This window comes from Semicossyphus pulcher, unplaced genomic scaffold (assembly GCF_022749685.1).
Source record: "Semicossyphus pulcher isolate SPU_LCO1_2020_fin unplaced genomic scaffold, fSemPul1.0.p SCAF_5, whole genome shotgun sequence".
Classification (NCBI taxonomy): Eukaryota; Metazoa; Chordata; class Actinopteri; order Labriformes; family Labridae; genus Semicossyphus; species Semicossyphus pulcher.
Window position 1 is genome coordinate 27874147 of NW_027211726.1, and position 20342 is coordinate 27894488.

The following is a 20342-nucleotide window of genomic DNA, read 5'->3' on the forward strand; positions in this document are numbered from 1 at the left end:
ACTGAAGAGTGTTGGCAAAACAGGTTTGTTGAACTGCTTTACTCAGTCTTGATCAATTAGTTTACTCTCATTTTTGTGTGTTACACGAGCTGGTTTGAAGCAAATGAACCATTAAAAATACTGAAGACTTACAGAAACAAATGAACAGCTCAAGGCAGTGGTAGGTGTGGTGGTGACAATAGAGTCTGGTGGCTTTGAAGAGAGCAATGGAATGGCTGATTCTAGTTTAAAAGAAAAATCTGACTCTTTAACAGGTCCGTCTCTGTTGGGATCCTTTCTGTTATGTTGATACTGAAAAACAAGCAGTTTCAGTGAATGTACTTTGATTTATTTGCCCCCAAGGACTATTCTTTAACCATTACTGCCTGTTTTACAGCTACTAGCTGAACCAATCTAGTTGAGCTATAACAAACCTTTTTTTAGTAATTTTCAGTAATTTAGACCCTAAGATATGTAAAAATAATAATAATACTTTAAAAACAATAGGGCTTACATTGTATACTGGAATTCCTTTTTAAGATCAATTCAATTTTTTTTCATCATACAGTAACCAATGATAGATGGGTAAGTTAGGGTATATGTAGGATTTGTAATCATAGGCTAGAATGCAGTCAATAAATGATGTGAATAATTTTATATTAATATGGACTTATCATGTTAGTCTGTAAACTTGTTTTATGAAATCATCAGTTAAAGTAATAATCTCAAAGATTTTCATGTAAATAAAAGTCACTATCTATGAGGTAACACAATGGTGATTGAGCCTATGGCCCACAAATTTGCAGAATTACAGATTGGGTGTCTGTGGCGACTTTTGCAGAAAAAAACACAAGTGGCGCCCAGTCTCTGCAAGTGTTGCGAGTAAACGGTAATCTACTAGCTGAACAAACAAAGCCACGGCAATGCTAAAGTTTTGATGTTTAGCTGTTAGTATGTTTACAGTGTTTGGCATCTCTGTTTAGCACGTTAGTGTGATCATATTGTGACAAATTCATAACACAAAGTAAAACGTATGCTTGTATTACACTAAACGAACATTTTCAGACAATTTTACTGTCAAAGATCATTTTCCAGAGTTCGAATAAAATCACGACATTTTTTTGGGGGTACAAGCACTCTCCTAACATCAAGACTGTATGGCTCACTTGTAGAAGGACACAGGATTAGGACAAAGGAAGGTGGCCCCAGTGAAACCGTTAAAGTTTTTAGTAGAGAGGAAGATAATGCCAAGCAACTAATGTTACTGCCTCAATAACCACATATGAAACAAACCACTGCACACACAAGGGCAGCTGTGTATATAGCTGTCTTTAGATGTTAGTTGATGTTGAACTTGGATATTTTAAAAATGTTTTAAAGTCGTCAAGCCTTTGGTAGGCATTAGGCCATCCCTTGTTTTGCAAATACTTGTTCTTAAGGACTGGAATAACTTGGACCCAATGATGGAGTTTGACCATATTGACAATGCATTAAGCAGTTGTCAAACATTTCCCTTTAAAGACCAAAAGTCAACATGTTGGTGGCACTGTAAGAAGACTCAGGCGGTGACCGAAGGTGAAAGGATTTCTTTGCTGACAAAAAATATGGCAGTCTCTCCAATAGCTGTAAAGACATTTTGGTGTTAGAATAAATGGCGGACCAAGTGAATTCCCCATCCCTTGAGCTGTGTTGCTAAGGCAGACTAAAATATGTTACACCCTTTTTTATTCCTTTACTCAACAGGCTCACACCAACACACATTCTGTCTGTGTCCACTCACCATCATTGAGGTCCTGAAGCAGGCTCTCCTGTCCAGAGAAGTCCAGCTTGACTTTGATGTTGACGGTCAGAGTCACAGCATGGCCAGGCTTCAGAGGCAGGTGAGAAAAAGCATCCTCGATGTCCCAGCTCAGAAAGTCTCCAAACACTTTCTCTGCACACAGACAGAGAGGTAGGGAAGTTTACAATCTAACAAATCCAAAGACAATAACAAATATAACAAGGCATTTTTCAGCTAGATGACACCTGCTATGATTAAAAGGGGACAAGATTTGCAACATTTGTTTGTGGTAGCAGATATTTTTGTAAAACTAAAAACTAAATGTTGCACTTGTAGCCACTCAAAGGTCATTTGTACACAAGTGCATTTAGCAGAAAAACTTACTTTAAGCTGCTGGTTACTGCATTTGTAGTTTGTGAAATATGAAACAGAAAAAAGGGAGACAGGCATCTCATTCTAGTTCTACTATCATGTTTTCTTCAGCAATAAGATTCTAAAGCAACAAAGCTGCTGATTGGCCCTCCATCCATAAGTCCTTTCACTGCTCCTCACTTGACCTGACTGTCTAATTTATGCCTCTAACCTCTTTTACCTGAGACGAATGACTCAGCTGCATCCACTTCAGGCAGGAGCATCAAATGAATGATACATCACCTGAATAAAGCATGTGTTCTATCTATGCAGGTGAGCCCTCTCTGCTCTTTGGGACTGCATGAACAGCAAGAAGGCTGATTTTCACAGCAGCACAAGAGAAAAGGGGAGATGCAATCTCACTGTTAGAACAACAGTTTACACGTCCCTGCCTGATTCATAACCAAAGCCTTTAAAATCCACTAAGAGGCTGTGAATGTAGGCCGCATAAAATAAAGATTTTGTGAATAACGCTCCGCTTTAAATATTCATAAAGTCAGAGCTTCTTGCAGTGAATTAAATTTGAGGGGCAAAAAAGATGAGGGAGTGAGGCAATGGGAAAATGATGTAAAAGAAATGGGATTGGGAAGAAAAAACAGGTTGAATATGCAACACAAAACCCTGCACTTGAATAGGTAGACAGCCGAGATTGTGAATGACATTGTTATCATCACACTGTGAAACATGGTAGCCAAAATGACTGTCAAGAAATCTTTCATGCCTTATTTAAAGCATTCACAAGAGACATTTCTCATCTTGAAAATACAATGTAGAGATCACATCAGTGCTACTTCACAGCACGTATGAAACCATTTCTATTTCAAAAGCCGTCCAGAACACTTCAGAGAGGTTTTCAGAGATTCGTCCTCTCTGGCTGTAACTCCCAGGGTTTTCTGTCTTTTCTTTTTCCCTAATCTACCTGTAAGAAAAGGAACAGGCTTTCTACTGGAGCTATAAGGTATGTAAAACAGGCACCGGTCACAACAAATTAGGAACAATCAGAGAAATTGCAAGAGGTATTGTGTTACTGGTAATCACCACAATTCAACAAATAAATACTCATTAAAAATTGAGGAGCCACCAAACATCCAATTTCTCCTCAAGTCAAAAAGCAATTAGGGAACAAAGGGCTCTGGGCGTATCCAATTTAAGAAATCAATGCAGTGTCAACAGTAGGCATGCATTAGCATGAAGGTGGACTAAACGCCAAACACAAACATATGCTCTCAGGGGCACAAATAATTGACAAATCAATCCAGGTCAGGTCATGAGAATAAGTAAAACCACAAATACAATAACTGTTCGAAGGGTTAATCATCGATGTTTGACAGGATATTTGACAAAACAAACTGGTGCGTTTCTGTTTTTTAAATAGCAAAAGCAAATTACTGTATAAGTTTGACAGAATGGGATGTTTGAGAACAATACCAATACCTATTTTATGGGCAAAAAAATAATAGCAAGTTTTCATATTAGCACATAATGGAAAAAGTATAATAATAAGTATAATAATATCCATCAACTGATCTCTGTCTGGCTGTAAATACTTTGTTATTTCCACTAGGCTAGGGCGGTATCACGGTATTACGGTAAACCAGGGTATTTAGAAATCCAGACGGTATGAATTTCAATCCCGTCAAAAATCCACTCATTTTTCTCATAAACTGATGCAGATATTATGTAGAGGTGATGTGTTGTAATGTACAGCATGCGCCAGCAGGGGTCAGGCTACTGCTGAAAGAATGGGTGAACGGCAGAGCTGAGAAAGATGGCGACCACAAGCGGGGATGAACTTGTGAAAAAGAAAAATACCTCTGCTCCCGTTTTTTGGGATTAGACCTAATAAGAAAGGTGAGCCAGCGAATGTTGATGAAGCCGTGTGTCCCATGTGCCTCAGGAAAATTGTTGCTAAAGAGGGTAACACGTCCACGCAACATCCGTTTACGCAACACTTTTTATGGCCAGCAGTATTATACTAACAGCTGATGACCTCATTAAATTGCAGGCTACTTTGCAATCGGAGGATAGATCGGGAGAGTTACAGCGGGAGCACGCCCTGGAAACTTGAAACGGGCATGCGCAGTGACCCGAAGAGTTTAGATGTGTGACAGCAACTTCCCCCTCCAACCAGCTGCTCCGCAGTTTTCCAGCCCTTTTTTTTTTTTAAATACCTTCAAATACTTTATACCCTAGTATTATAGCAAGAAGGTTTTACGATATAAAAAATGAATACCTGAAAATGGTTACCCTAATTTGCACCCTCCTGTGGTTTACAAAGTTTCTCACACCTTTAGAGCAGAGGCTCATCCCCTTGCCTGAAATTTGGAAATTTGGATAACTCTTCTTAAGTACAACATTATCCATTCAGAAGAATAAGAGCATAACAACTATTGCACAATATTGGTAGTACACTGAATAAGATTTGAACATTGTTAAAGCTCAGCTCAGGAGATCAAAGGTGAATGATTTTAGATGTTGCAATGTCACAGAAAAAAAACATGAGCTGGGAAATACCGGTGGTCAAACACCAGGCTTAAGAACACTTATGATTATCAGGTGGACACAACATAAGCTGAATGATCCATTCCTTTTTTCGCACAAAAACATTGGTCAATATTTGACAAATATGCAACAACACAAATCTTGTTTTTGTAACTCAAACACCCATGTATCTCAAATTGTATATTTTTATATATTTGTGCATGGCAGCTACGATATGGTGATGGTTAGGGTAAACTACTTCCCGCATAGTTGCCCAATGTGTGCCTTTGGTGTCAGTTGAAGCAAATTAGAACTTCAGTCTTCATTAAGTCCATTTTCAGGGATTGAGGCTAGTATTTTTTAGCACTGGTCCAACAGGCAACCAAGCAACTGAGCATCGGCCTTGGCTAACATTAGCGCAAGGGAATAGAAGTGTTCGTTGAACAGTAATCCAAGCATCTGGTCGGGTAAGGGTCACAGTATGGGCATATACTTTGTGGCCACCAAGAGCCACCTACATGTTATATTACCCTGCATTTTGTTTAAGGTTATTCTATGTTACATTATTGGTGTAAGGATTTGCCTTTCCCTCACTCAAGAAAAATATGCATAGACACAGACGCAGCAGTATAAAAAGAGCACTCCAGTGATTAAGCATGGCCCTCCTAATACATTGTCTGACTCAGTTAGAAATGGATGCAGCAAAACCAGAGATATAATCTTATTTATATTCATACATCCCACATAAACTTTTGAGACATGCAAGAGTGTGTGCTGCTGTCCATGGAAAAAGGAGAACAGTTTTCTGGTGGAAAAGATAATGACATTTTCCATGTCAAGCTAAATTTGTTCTACAAAACCACAGATAAACAAGAAAAATAATTGAGTCAAATGATAACAAAATCACTGGAGCAATATCAATCTCCCATATGTTGTCGTTTGCAGTGGAAAGGGGTTTGTCCTTATGAGACACTTGGTTTGAATACATATAAGTGTTGTTCAGGACAATAGAGCTGAGTTGATGTGTATATCGACAACAAAGCAATAAAGTAGCAGAGATGAAGAAGAGGTCTGATGGAGACTTATTTTCAGCTTTTCAGAGACAACTCAGTTTATCATTACTGTTATTTATATGCAATACAAAAGATAATTGTATTACGTTTTTTTCTTTTTCATCTATAAAGTTTTTTGATATAAATATTTAAAAAAGAAACTCATCTCCTATCTCACATGTCAAAATGGCTGTGGGTCTGCTGTGGCAGAAAGAGTAATGTGTTTGTTTTGCCACAGATGTTTTCCCATTTTTGACTCTATATCTTTTATTCATTGAGATCTCAGAGAAAGTTTGGCGAGCTTTAGAAAAGCCCTCTCAACTGTGGCCTGTCTCAAGTCACTACCAGGTTACACCAAAGGAGGTACAGGCTCAGTAGACAAAGCACCACGACTTACAGTAAATATGTAACGGTACCTAGAGTATGAATGATATCAAGTGAAAATAATTTTAGAAGTAATAATTCATTTTGCACAATAGTTGATAAAAAAGTACAGTCTAAACCTGCTCTATATGTAAAGTGTCGTGAGAAAACCTTTTTTGTGATTTTATTTTAAGTAAGAAATGAACTGGAATAGATAAGAATTTATCCTCTCACGATCCCAAATCTCCTTACAAGATTCCAAGACTGCCAACCCAATATTGGTTGAGATATTTAAATCTGGACCAAACTGGTAAGGCTGACCACCACTACCATCCATGGAGTGATGTCATGGCTTGAAATAATACAGTACTGAAGCCTAGAGAGCCAGAAAATCGCCAATTCCTGACTCAATGGGAGTAGGATTTATAGGGTCATCCAATCCTTAGGCAAGATACTCAACCCACAATTGGCCCCTAAAGCAAAACCATTAGATGTATGAATTAAATAGATAAGTTGGTAACCTGCAAGGCAGCCTCCGGGATCAGTATATGATTGTGTGTGTGAATAGGTGTATATTACTTGGAGTGGTTCAAAGACTAAAGAGGGCTTTATATGTGTAGTCAATGTTAGTTTAAAACAAAATGTTCAGCTGGATTTTGCTCACCTGAAGCATATTTTTTGTACATATTTACATCAACATCAATTGAGTACTTCAAAGATCACTTTTGCTGGATTGGAGGAACTAACATAAATAGAGCTGTTGTTGCCCAGGTACACTACTATTTGAATAAGAAAAGGGTGGTGGGAGTGTGCACCCAGTTTTACAATAATTGAGATTTATGCAAAGAACACTGAGTGAGCACAGCGTTACAAGTCTGACACAAATAATGAGTATGTGTTGCAGTGCTGAACCAAAAGTACATAGAGTTTTATGCATCTGTTAAGTGTTAAGGCTGCAGTGGAACAACTTCTTAAGAACATCAAGATCTCAAGACTGCTGAGTTTAGAAGAAAAAAAGGGATATTTGGAGACAACTCAATTCCAGCTGCCTACATTAAGAAAGCTGTATCCACCTTCAGAATTGTACTATTTTAGCTGGGTGATTCCCCAGTATTAATAGAATGAGAAAGTAAAACACCAGTGAAAATTAAATAGACCAGATTAAAAATACATATTCATTTAAAAAGAGATAATTTTTTTTCAAGGGCTAGGCTTTTCAAAGCACTGTACTTGAAACAGCAGTGGCTGCATAAGTTAAGGCAACCCCCAAAAAAAGATGGCATTTCATAAGGAAAAAAGAAATGTCTGATCAATTGCACTGCAATGCAATTAGCAGGCTTGGTCGTGCCATGCAGTCCAACAGGCTGTTCTTCCTTTGAGGCAATAGATTCAGCGTTAGCTGGATTGTCACTTTCTGACACTTGAAACCTTTCACAAAAAACTCCATCAAGGAACAGAGAAACACATAAAGAGCTTGTTATTCAATATGATGAAAACCATGCAACCTTTTGTACTGTCTAACAGAGACAAGAAACATATAAGCTGCAGTATGTCTGCAATGCAGAAAGAAGCACATTTCAATATGTTAATTATCAGCCTATAGAACAAACTGGGAACAATACCCTGCAAATATTAGTTATTTCAACGGCAGCTTTCCAAGGAACACTGTGTCAGCAATAAAGAGAATTCACACTGCTATAAACACTGTTTCTATGCTAAATATAAAATGAAATAAGTGAACTCTCCCTAAACATAAAACACCCTAAATATAAAAGCTCTGTACCCCAGCTGTATCCCCAAACCACACCAGATAAAATGGCTCTAGCAGGGAGGCTTGTCACACCAAGATGCTCTTTACCTAAAGGCTTAAATATGACTTTACACAAGACAATAAAAAAAAGCTTGCAAAATAACAAGAGCTATTTTTCCCCTCCCTGATTCAGATTCCCAGACACAAAGCATTGTTGTCATGTCCTTGAGTTGGTCCATAGTGAACTGTTACCAAAATGAGATTTACTGAAAAAGCTGCTACACTTAAAATGTGAAGAAAACAATTAATGCTGGTGTTAGTATTGATTTTTTTCCACCCCCAAAATAAAGAAATGAAGCATTTCATGGACTGAAAGTGGCTCAATACGCCTTCTAGAGTTTTAAATCAGCTCTGAACCTTGCAAGGCCAACGCTGACATAAGGATGACCAGGTGGGACTTTTAATATAATAAAATTATTGTAAAAATATGTAAGTTCCCGCTAATCACTGCCACTGAGCAACTCACATATCCATGCCCACCTCCTCATCCCCTCCATGCTGGTGAAGCTCAGACCTAAGGGTGAGGTAATACTTTTAATCCAACTAAATTCACATTTAATCATCCCTCTGTTGCATGTGTATTTTTTTTTTTATTTACTGTTTTTTATTTGTTTTTAAAAGGAATCAAATAAGTTCCTTGATGAAATATGAGAAATGCTTCTTCTGCTTTCAGCAGTTGAAGGGGCACATCTATATTTGATTGACAGCAGCTGGCAGACTGAGTTCCAGTAAACACGCACACACTATCTTACAAGCCATGGACAGACAATGTGTGTTATTAGTGGTATTGAAGAGTTAGGACAGCACCAACATCTAACAAAGTAACAGTGTGCAGTTATTGTCCTGCCGGTGAGCAGCTCATTATTTATGTAGCCTGCATACTGACGTTAGCATCGCACTTTCCCCTGTGAATGTTTGTTTGGTGGATCATTCAACAAGTGAAGGTTCAGAACAAGACGCCTGTTCATGTTTGCAGCTTAGACAATAGAGAGACTGTCACTGAAAAGGTAATATGTTTATTACTCCGAGTCTTTGGCTCTGTGTTTGGTAGCAAGCTGCTTTGTTTGCACTGACAATGATCCTGCTTTATGCAAATTTTGTTCAAAATTATTGCTTTGTGAGAGAGGGGTTATCAAAATGCGAGACAGAAAACTGTATCTTATTAGATTAATGCCAAACTAGGGGGTGCCATCTTTTTTTCTCATAGGAGAAAACAAGACATGTGATTTACAAAGCAGATTTGTATGCTGTAGCAGAGAACAATAATGCAATCTCTTTATATTTCAACTCTTATTAGACCGAAATCATTATAAAACATGTAGGGCTCCCATAACCTGAATTATCCAAACAAAATCACAACCTCAATCAATAATTAGATGAATTGAGCCATGTATTTATTTCCATATCATACCTTACTTAGCTGCTGCAGCCCTCAAAACAATAAATATGCATTATACACAGAGAAAAATAAAAGCTTGAAAAATGATAGGAGTTCCTGAACACACCAGTTACTCCCCGGTTAATGTTTAGTTGATGCCAGTCTGTTATAAATAAAAAATGTGAAGGTTGGAAAGCTGCCACTGAATCTGCAGCAACTGCTAAAAAACTAGAGCAAAACTTTGGGAAAAGTCTGAATAACAGTCATACTTGTTTCCGGGAGATAAGTTAGACTTTATGGCTGGTTGTAATCTCTTGAGGGGTAACAAATACATCTTCATGCAACAAGAGACATACTGCCGGTTGCATTTTTCCCTCTACTTTCAGATATTACTCAAATCATGAGACTGATTTTCACGGTTCACTTGGTTCATTTACTTGCCCAAGGAGGAGACAAACACATCTAATTCTTTCAAACAAAAACTGGTAATGACCCAGGTGAAATGTCTTGGTAAGAGCACATCTTGGATATTTAGTCAGTCAAAACAACCACGTGAATAGCTGTAACATCTTACACTATCAAAGACATCCTTTAGTAATACGGTGAAACCCAGAATGACTCCTGTGACACACTCCAGACAGAAACTGACCTGACATTAAAATGGCCTTCGAAGGTCTCCCAGCTCAGCTTATACTTAGTGGCTTACAGGGGTTCTTTACTTTTACTATAATGAAGCCTGCAGCAAATGTACATCAAAGGAAAAAACAGTCTGTCTAAAAAGAGACTGTCTTGACTGTGGTCCGCAGACTGTTACGTAGTGGACATAGCTTCTGAAAGGGTCTGAAATGTGAAGCCAATGCAATATCGCCATAAACTTTTTTTCTTATGGCCAAAAGAGGGGAGACTGAACTGGTTTCAAACATACAGATGTTCATACATTCAATGGTTGCAAAAAAAAAAAGTATGTTTGAATGGAAGCAGATGAAAAAATGACCCTACTTCGCTCTTGCTTTATTTCTTCAGAAATTATTTTCCTGATGAGTTTATGGTCTCAATTGCTTGTGTCACGTCTTCTTCAATATAGCACGATGTTCATATTTTAATAATGGTACTATTTAGAGTCAATTAGATGATTAGCAGGTTATGTAGCTACCGTAAGATTGACAGTCGCGAACACAGTGACCTGAATGAGGCCTTATTTTTGTGTCCTTTTGTATTGAAAGATACTTCTATGAGTTTGCTTATCCTCCACTCCACTGCAGCTTAACCATGTTGTCCAAAAGTGGTCACTGCCTTATTTATACTTAAACATCTAATGGTACAAAATACTCTAGAGTTAAAATGGTGACAACTCGGGACACTTATAATGGATAAATTAGTTCTGTTGTTAAAACAGAAGAGGGGGGGGGTTAAGAAGAAAGTTTAACAGAGACAACAAAAAAAAACAACTGAAACAGTGATCGGAAATGTGTTAATGTTCAAGCAAATATAGATGTTCTTATGTTCATTCTTTAAAATGATCAATTTATATTTGCATGTGTTGATATGATAATAGTAAAGCTAAAGGCGTATCAAACCAACTATACTGCTTATTTGTATGTGTGTCAGAGGAATTGTGGAGAGGTTGTGTGATCTAAAACACCAAAACAATACTGACCGCAAAGGTTGAGATAGCAAGAATACTGATAACAACATTATCGTAGCTTCCAGATGCTGTTGCAAAGTTCCCTCAAGGACAAGAACAACAGAGACAAGAGGGAAAAAACATTTTAATGTTTTACTATTTAACATATAAGCAATGATCTTCGTTAATGGGATCACTGTATTGTATGTGTGATGCGTCAGAGTATAGTCCTCTAATCCAGGGGTTCTCAAGCTTTTTGGGGCAAGGGACCCATTACAGGTGGGAACATTTTCCAAGGACCCCCATTGCTCCAAAGCTAACCTGGGTGAGAGTAATGGACACAATATCCTTGTTTCATTGCCGCAAATGGTCATCATCTGTATACACACACAATTTTATAAGTGATTATAAATTTAGCATAATTATTTCACGGACCCCCAGGTTATGGTTCGCGGACCCCACTTTGAGAACCACTGATCTTATCTACATGCAAGAGCAGCTAATAAATCCATTTTTGCTTATCAAGTGTTCAGACTGTAAACAATGAAGCAGGAGTCCTTTATCCCTAAACACTGGCTACACCTGAAGCCCTGAAAAGCTGGCCATCGCTCTCGAGGCTATATTGTTGTCAAATGAAAGCTGATGGTTTCCGAGACTGAATACAAAACATATCAACGGAATACCTAATTATATACGTAGGTAATAATGATAAAAGTAAATGCAAAATATCCCCAGCTATCTTCTTTAATGTATACCTCTTTTCATTCACCCTCTTTTTCTGTAAAGGTTTTTATGAAACGTGACTGGCAACACAAATTAGGGGTAAATAAGGGAAATTGTACTTAGCAGCTGACTATCATTCTACTTTGTCTCTAACTGTGTCATAATATGTGGTTGAGGGTCTAAAAATATATATAAAGATTCAAATTTTTTAGTGCTCTCTCAGCTTTAAAGAACAAGTTCTACTGATCACTTTGGTGCCCTGCCAGGAATCCCTGCTCTGAGAACTGAATGACAAGAGGAGAACCAGTGAAAAAGAAGAATCAGAGGAATATAAGGAACTGAAGAAAGAAAAGTTATTCCCTGAGACTGCAGACAATACAGATTTGAAGGAAGGAAGAGGACAGCTTGGAAGGACTTAAAATAGATAAAGCAGAAAACAATGAGAAGAAACTTGAAAACATGATGATTCATTCAGAAGACGTTTGAACAACAAAGTGGCAGAAAAAAAGCTTTGTTGGTGCTGTCTTTTTTTCTTTTCCAAGTTTTATCTGCTACTACTAAACATGACACTTTTTCCACTTTAGGGAGTTGACCTTTTGACTTTTGCCCTTCAGCTTTAAGGAACTGCTATTGCAATGAGCAAAGGCAAATAGAAGAGGGAGAGAAATGTGTGGAATTATTAGTGTTTGCTAACAGTTTATTCACTTTAACCAAATCTAATTTTGTTTTATAAGTAAACTACATCTGTGAAGATGAATTGGTTATTGAAATTTACTGTATCAAAATGTACTCACTGAGTGGAGAAGTTATTCCACTACTTTTGTATGTATAATATTAAATCAGTCCCTTTGAATGGCTTATTGTTTGTTTTTGTGTTTATGCTTTTATTGTTTGCCTGGAAGCTGAAGGTCAGCAAAGACGGTGGCTGGTCACTGGTCCTCAATTGACTTGAGGAGCATTCCATTGTGGATGTTGTTATAACAGCATGGGCTTCCAAGTCCATGGCTTTAGCCTTTCGCCTAACATTGCTAGCGGCAAGCTCAAAATACGTCTGCTACATGGATTTAAATACAATTCCTTCATGAAACCATAAGTTGCTAAATTGTTTTGTGATGAATAGAATAATGGGGTTGAAAGGATGAGAATGGGCGGCAAACCCCTTTACTCCTCACCCGCCATTAAATGTGTTTACTGTGTGATTAATTAAATAAGGTATGGGTCCATGCACAATATTTCACCACATAAATTAGAGTTCATGCATTCTATTTTAAGTGTTTGTATAAACTACAGATGGTGCTTTTATAAGTCAGGTCTAGAGAAGTCTGTTCCTTTTAGCTTGTTCACCCAACTCTGATAATAAAATTACCTTGGAGGCAAAACTATACTTGCAGCATAAATCATTTGCAACAACCACAACAATAGGTCTAATGCAGAGGGAAGTCTTGTTAACTATAGAGACTACATTGTACCGCAGAGTCCAGCCAGCAGGGAGCAGGAGGCTCTGTGAGGTGGACACTTAATCACTGAATGGGAGGTTTCATGTTCCAGACTGTTTTTTCTACTGTTCTTTACTAGTTCCCTCTGACAGGTTGATTCTTCAGAAGTTCTCAGCAACATGTAACTGTGTTCTATACAAAACATTACAGGGTAAAGGCTGTGAGAATAAACTCTGTGAGTAAAGAATGATTGGTGTGGAAGTTCAGCATTAAAAGCCTACATGACACCGAATTTACATGTGTCATATTTCCTTGTATCATCACAGGACGAGAGACCATGAAGTTGTACATCAGTAAGCTTATTGAAAAGTTCTGATATGGGCCATAATAATAAAATAAATCTGGTCACTGAAGGTTTTTCCTTTCTCTAGACAATGGAGAGACTTTTTGACATGCTTTGACATGCGAGCTAAGCTGAGAAGTGTAAGGCTGACAGAAGCTTCCTGGTAAGACAAGATCCATGAAAGTTAACCCTTTGAGTGAAGATGCATTAGTGTAGCGTGTCCTCAATTAAACATAGAACCCTCAGGCCATTCTGGAAATGTCAGATCAATGCCATATAAACTGACTCCAAGCTTCTCTTCCTTTGACTCTGAGCTCATGCTGGGAGCATAGGTATATGAAGTGGTTAAAAACAGCTTATTTTAGTTTTTTAATGGTTGAATCAGAGGATAAACAAGGCTATCTTCTCAGTATGGTCCCTAGTCTAAAATCTGTATTTAAGGGTTTATGACAAAGTGGGTATTGTGACACAAAGAAACCTGCACTTTAAAAAGACTGCTTCTTCTGCAGGAAAGAAGAACAAAGCAGAGGTAACAAAGTAAATCAATCTGACAATGCATGGGAATAAAGAATGCGTCCAAAATGTCTGTGTCCACCTGCGTCTTGTTTCCCCTTATTTGTCTGTGTGTATATACCATGTGTGTCTTCCCTCTTGTTGCCAGTTCTTTGTGTTCCTTGGCGTCGCCTCGCTCCAGCATTTAGTGACTGACCTTAGCCTGATTTATTGACCTTGCCTTTTTGCCTGCCCCTTTTGGATTATTGCCTGTGATTAACTGTGTATCGAACCTGGACTGGACATTAAACTCTGCCTTTTGCTTTTACCTGCCTTGAATGAGTTGTGCATTTTTGAGTCCATCACCTGATATTCCATTGGTTGTGTCATAAAGTGGCCTTTTTAATTACATAACAGAACAGCTTTTTTTAATCGCATTACCGTAAATACCAAGCATGTAACTCTTAATTGGGACACGATCAATAAATAGACAGCAGTCTATTTATCAGCCAATTGCTGTGATTCCTGATATGTTTTATCCAGTGCACGTCTGGGGACAAATCTTCATTTAATTGACAGCACCTTTGCTGTTTCATTTATTTGAATTGACTTTAAACAGTAATTTTGTAGTACTGTAAAATGTTCCACTCAATGACATTTAAAAAAATAATTCAATTTCAAGAGATCTTTATCCAAACATTTTGCTTGTATTAGGTGTACGAGTTTTACTTTCAGATTCATTCAACCTTTTAATATTGTTTCAATATCCTGAAAATGTAGTATAAGTCTGGATCTCCTCCTTGGTACAAAAAATAAGCCGAATGCATGGTTTGGCTTTGGTTATTCTTTAAACTGACTAAACTTCTTTAAATTTATAGAATGAAAATTATTACTGTTTAGCATTAAGAAATGTTTGTGCACTAAAAGGAAGTTGACATAACTAATTAAATTAATCATCACAATATTTCTGCATGAAGTTTATTCCAATTCTCTAAAGAGATTTACACATGTGACTGGACTACTGAACACAGGTGGCACAGGGGATGGATGCCAGGAGTGAAAGTTGTTTAATTTTTTCCCCCTACTTTAATAATGTAGCTGCTTTTTGAACACAAACAGAAGAACAAAGACAAAAGACTAAAAGGGAGGCACTGAGACAGTCTGTCAGGGTGAGGGGGACTGCAGAGATCTGAGGACCTGTGCAGGTGTTGAACAAAGAGATGGAACAGTTGAGTGAAAAGCCAGAGGGGCATGAAAGATGTAGAGCCAGAGACAATGGCTAGTGACCTCTGTGGTACAGCAGACACAGAGACTGCAAGAGGCCGGAACAGAAACTCAGTGGGCGATGAAGTGCATAATAAGCTGTCCTGACTAAACCAGCATTGATAAATACCACATGCAAGCACATCAATCTCAATACATGATTTGATTTCACACGTTTAACCTTTTAGCTTATTTCATACCTTCTATATGAGCTATTAATCCTCACATATTTTTTTTTTCTTTGCTATAAGATACTGGTACAACTAACCTTAGCTAACATCCGAGATGTAAGCTAACATTTGATATGACCGGCTTACAGATATATGTCTTAGCCAACCAGTCTAGTTGTAGCTAACAACATAAATGTTTCCCATAGAATGACAGTATAAGTGTCACAAGGACACGGGATATAGCTGTATATTGAAAATATTTAAAAGAATGCATTACCCTTAAAAGCAAAAGAACAGCAAAATTAGGCCAACATAAAACAAGATAGGCCCATCCAAACAATTTACAGGAGGGACATTATATCAGAGAACATCTTTCTCTGTCTCTGGCTGCTTCTCAAGTCTCTTAAATTGCATCCATGCATCCCTCACTAGCGTTTTTTCCAAGAGAGTAGAGACGAAATACGATTTAAAGAGGCCAGAGACGTCCTTTTCCCTGAAGCGCCACGTGAAGCGACGTCCGTTTGTGACGACGGCCTCAGCTGATCACCACTGGATCAGCTTTCAGTGGGCTTTAACAGCAGTTTGTTTGTGTCTGCTAACTCTCTGCTCTGTATTAATTCTAACCGTACGGATCTATTTTAAGGTCCACTTCTTCCTCTCTCCTCTATGAAACTCTGTTGATGTTTTACATCATCATCAGTCCAATCAGCTGCAGCATCCAATCACTAACTGATATCCAATGAGGGGGCGTGTCAGCCAAGACTTCCATGGAGGCTACTCTCGTGTATCTTCGCTTATTGCTCCGAGCAGTAATAAGAGCTTTGAGACGGTCCTCAGTATGGCAGGTCAGTAGCTACTTCTGGCTCGAGTGAGGAGGGAGGAGCGAGGAAATATCAAATAAGAGATTTGAGAGGCAGCCTCTGTGTTTCCTCACGTGTTTGACTGTGGACAACAGATGGTTTCATTCTCTTACATAGAATTTTTTTTCTTGATAAACCAGATGTAATAAAATTCCTGATGTTACTGCAGATTTGACCCTCAAAAACAAATAATTTCATCCTAGGAACCATGGACATTAGTAGCAATTTTAAAGATTGAGATTTTGAAGTTAACCTGACCTCTGACCTTAAAAAAAGGTCTAATAAAGATTTTATTATTTTCATTTGTGTGATAATCAGCTTATATGTCTTCAGTTTTGGTCAAAATGTTTTTGTGAGAGAGAATTTGTTGGCTAAGTGTCCTTGGGCAAGATACTGAACCCGTAGGTACCCTTAAAAGCAAAGCCCTCAGTGTGTGAGTGTGTGAGACTGAGCTAAGTGGTGACAAGCCTTGCATGGCACCGTCATTAGTGTATGAATGTGTGTGTGTGTGTGTGTGTGTGTGTGAATGACACTGACATCTGGTATAAAGCGCTTTGAGTGGTCAGAAGACTAGAAAAGCACTATTTAAATGCAGTCCATTTAATATTTAGTGATCTTGATGGGTGGTCTTACCTTTGGTGGTGACAATCTTAGAGGTGAGCTCCAGACTCTCGATGTCCTCAGATCCAATGTTCTCCAAGGTGATGGTCAGCTGCTGAGTCTCTCCGTTGAAAAGCTGGACAGACACAGTGCTTGACAGCTCTTCTTTGGTCATCGGCTGAGGCGTGTGGGCCGACCTGTTAGGGTTTGTGGAAAAGGGAGAACTTTTCAGTGAAATGTACTCATTTTCTTGCTTGAATTCCCTTAAGGGGTCAACAAATCAATAACTCTCAATAACTCAAGAGATCTCAGGCCTATGATGGTGGAAGGCAAGTTTGGTGTCTCTCCCTCACGTTTTGTCCAGGATGATTAATGCTTTTGGAATCTCATTAGTTGGACTGTCAATTGTTGATGGTTTCTTTCCCAACAGCAGAGAGTTCTGCTGAGAGTTTAGTGCTGCTTTCAATGATTTTTGGGTACGGCCATCTAATCACATTTGGATTGGATTGTATATAAATTGTTTAACATGTGAAAGCTGAGGTCCATTTTTGGAGAAGTATAACAAAACCACAGCTGCGATAATGATCAGGTCAATCCTTATTATTATGTTACAAGAAATGGGCAGTACATTAAGTGTCGTAACAAAAGGCCTCACACTGAGTACCGTATTGAGAAAAGGAAAAATGTTTTAGACATAATGTCACTTGATGTGAAGACAGCATGTACTTTCCAGTAGAAGACCCATAGACCCATTTAATTCTAAAATAATTTCAAAATAATCTTCACTGAATTGAAGCACATAAAAAAGTAAATTGCTCGAACATTCCTCTTTGCGATTCAAACCATGTTTTCTTGTAAATTCTGGTCACATCTCACTCAGTCTCATCAAAGCAAAGTGCAATATTTTCATCATCTGTCAAAAAGCAAACCACCCGCAGTGGTAGCGTTTAGTTTTAAAGAGCCTCTGGTATCAGTTTTGCAAAGTATTGAAAATACAGAGGCAAAGAGAACATACAAGATTATGAGAGATCAATGTGGGTGTTTGGTACAACTTTATCATACCTTATTATACATGCACATGTTGAGCATCAAGATTTTACAATGCAACAAACGTTCTGCCTGAGGCTAGAATTACAATGGCACTCATCACCATGAACTCTTTTTCTAAGCTTGACACAGGGTCAAAGCAAAAATAACTCTTTTTGAATTGTATTTTGAAGGTTAGGAGAGTGCACTTATGGAAACCATTTAAAAATTATTAACAGCAAAATCACACTTGGAAAGTATTTTGGAAATATTTATCTTTGACATTTTTTACAGTAATTTTAGAAAACATGACTATAGACAAACAGTACTTCTTACTCTGAGCTTTTACAATGCTATAAATATTTAATAAAGCTAATGTTTAACACTAATACTAGTAATGAGAGGAGGAGAAGCTGTAAGAACTGCTGCTTTGTGCTGGAGGCAAGAAGACATCTGAGAAGTCATTGGGGCACCTCATCGACTGAAGTCAGAGCTGAAGGTCTACTTGTGTGAGATAACATAGTACATTTATATTCTATTTGCTTCTTGTGTCTGTTACGGTACTCCTCCAACACAGGAAAATAAGAAGATTTTTCGACATTAAAAGCTGCTGAAGTGCTGTACTTACAGACATGAGCTAAATAGTAGATCTTGCAGCAGCTCCACTGTCAGAATGATTTAACACTCCAACAGGGTGCTCTACCTGGTATTCTCTAGTAGTAATTTAACCCATGAATTCTCCTCATGTTCCCTTTTACTGCATCAAAAATGCATCATGTACTAACTGTTACACCTAACAGTAAGTACAGGAAGAAATATTCAACTGGTACTCTCAGGAGCTATTTCTGACATAAGATGAAATGCTCCGTTAAAACAACACATCTGTTGTAAGACAGTGTGTTTTTTTATGAGTTGGTTTAAATGTTTCAATGCACAAAAGCCTTGGTTAGGTTTGAGTTACTGTAAATGTACCTCTTTGTTTTAATATATTTGTAACAGCTATGCTAACTATCATTATCAGCCATGGTTGCATTTTATACCCATAACAATGTGAATGATGTGGCGACTATCACTGCGGTAGAATGTGTCAGCGTGGTTGTGCATTGTCTATGTCTGGTAGAGTCATTTTTAGATTGTGCAACAAGTATAAATATTCATCACAAAGCTGGACGTAACTAAACCCAGCCTTAAGTTAACTCCAAGCTATTTCAAGTATATCTTGAGCAACCAGCCCCAGGTATCTAACCACTAATCTGTATACATACCTCGTCTTTAATTTGATATATAAGGGTTGAAAGTATTCTTCATATCCTGCAGCATTACCATGATAGGATTTTTGTGTGACACATGAAACAGGCCACTGACATCCTCCTCAGTGACATTTACTTTTACTTCAATACCATCCAAGTAGAGAGCAGTCTATGAGTAGTGGGACAGTGACACATTTTTATTGTTTTGGCTCAGTACTCCAGCACAATGGATGTGAAATGAAACAATGGCTGTGAGGTTAAAGTGCTGACTTTCTGCTTTGAGGGGGGTTTGAGGGTACTCACATCAATCGTTGGTGAACAGTGGAGGACTCGTTGCCCTTTTATATTTTTATGGCCAAACAGTACGATGTTCCTGTCATATCTACAGTCAGATATGTAACATCAACTAGCATGTGTTTTCCTTACTTAAAGAAGAACAGAATAAAGTCAAAAGGTTGCAAGGTATTATGTTGTTCAAACATCATGAGCAATCCTAAACATTTTATAAACATCTGTAGTTTCACTTTTTTCAATGTTATCTTTTGTGTGGCATTAGGCTAAACTCATATCCAAAGCTTAAATGACTATTTATAGCCATGACCATGACACAGATAGGAATTCAGGGAGTTTCTGACCGTGGTAGTGATGTGCTGAGCTGGAGACGAGGCAGGGAAGGAATGACCTCCACCAAACAGCCGCTGGTCTTCACACCAGCCAGGCCCTCCAGCAGGCAGTCACTTGTTACACCAAACACTGCTGTGTGGTATCCTGCAGAATATAGGAAATGTCAAGCTCGGATGGATGAAGTGTTAAAGAACAAAGTTAAGATCCAGAGTAAATTGGTTTCTGATACAACAGTGAACTTATAGCATCTTACCTGGGTATTATTTACAATTGCCACCTTTAGGCAGCTTTATGCTTTACGGCTTTGGAGCATTTAATTGTTTTACTAAAAAAGACCAAGAAGTCTGGCATTACTTTTAACATGTCAACAAAGAGTACATAGACAGATTTAGCTATCACATGTGGTTCAATTAGAACTAAAATATATTATAAAATATATACACTTGCAGTCCAAGTAATATTGACCAATCACGTATCAGCAGGCTGCGGAGTATGCAGGAAAAACAGTCCGTGAGGAGAGCAAAAGCAGGCGGAACGTAATCCACCGTAATGCCATCCGGGCTCCCATCAGCATCATCTGACAGACGACGCAGAACAGACATCTGCATGTAAGTTCAGCTAACAATCCGTTCCAGATCTAGAATTTAACTTGAGATGAATTCCCTTGACACTGTGTC

General features: G+C 38.1%; 1 protein-coding gene across 3 annotated transcripts in view; it reads right to left on the reverse strand.

Annotated features, from left to right (window-relative positions):
* Window positions 1-20342, reverse strand: part of trappc9 (trafficking protein particle complex subunit 9) — a 226436-nt gene that overhangs the window by 155384 nt on the left and 50710 nt on the right. For all 3 annotated transcript variants that reach the window (XM_069681096.1, XM_069681094.1, XM_069681095.1), the window contains 3 exons: window positions 19677-19809; window positions 16799-16962; window positions 1760-1912 (listed from right to left, as the gene is read on the reverse strand). In XM_069681096.1, coding sequence (XP_069537197.1) covers window positions 1760-1912; window positions 16799-16962; window positions 19677-19809 — 450 coding nt within the window. The remainder of the gene's footprint in view (window positions 1-1759; window positions 1913-16798; window positions 16963-19676; window positions 19810-20342) is intronic.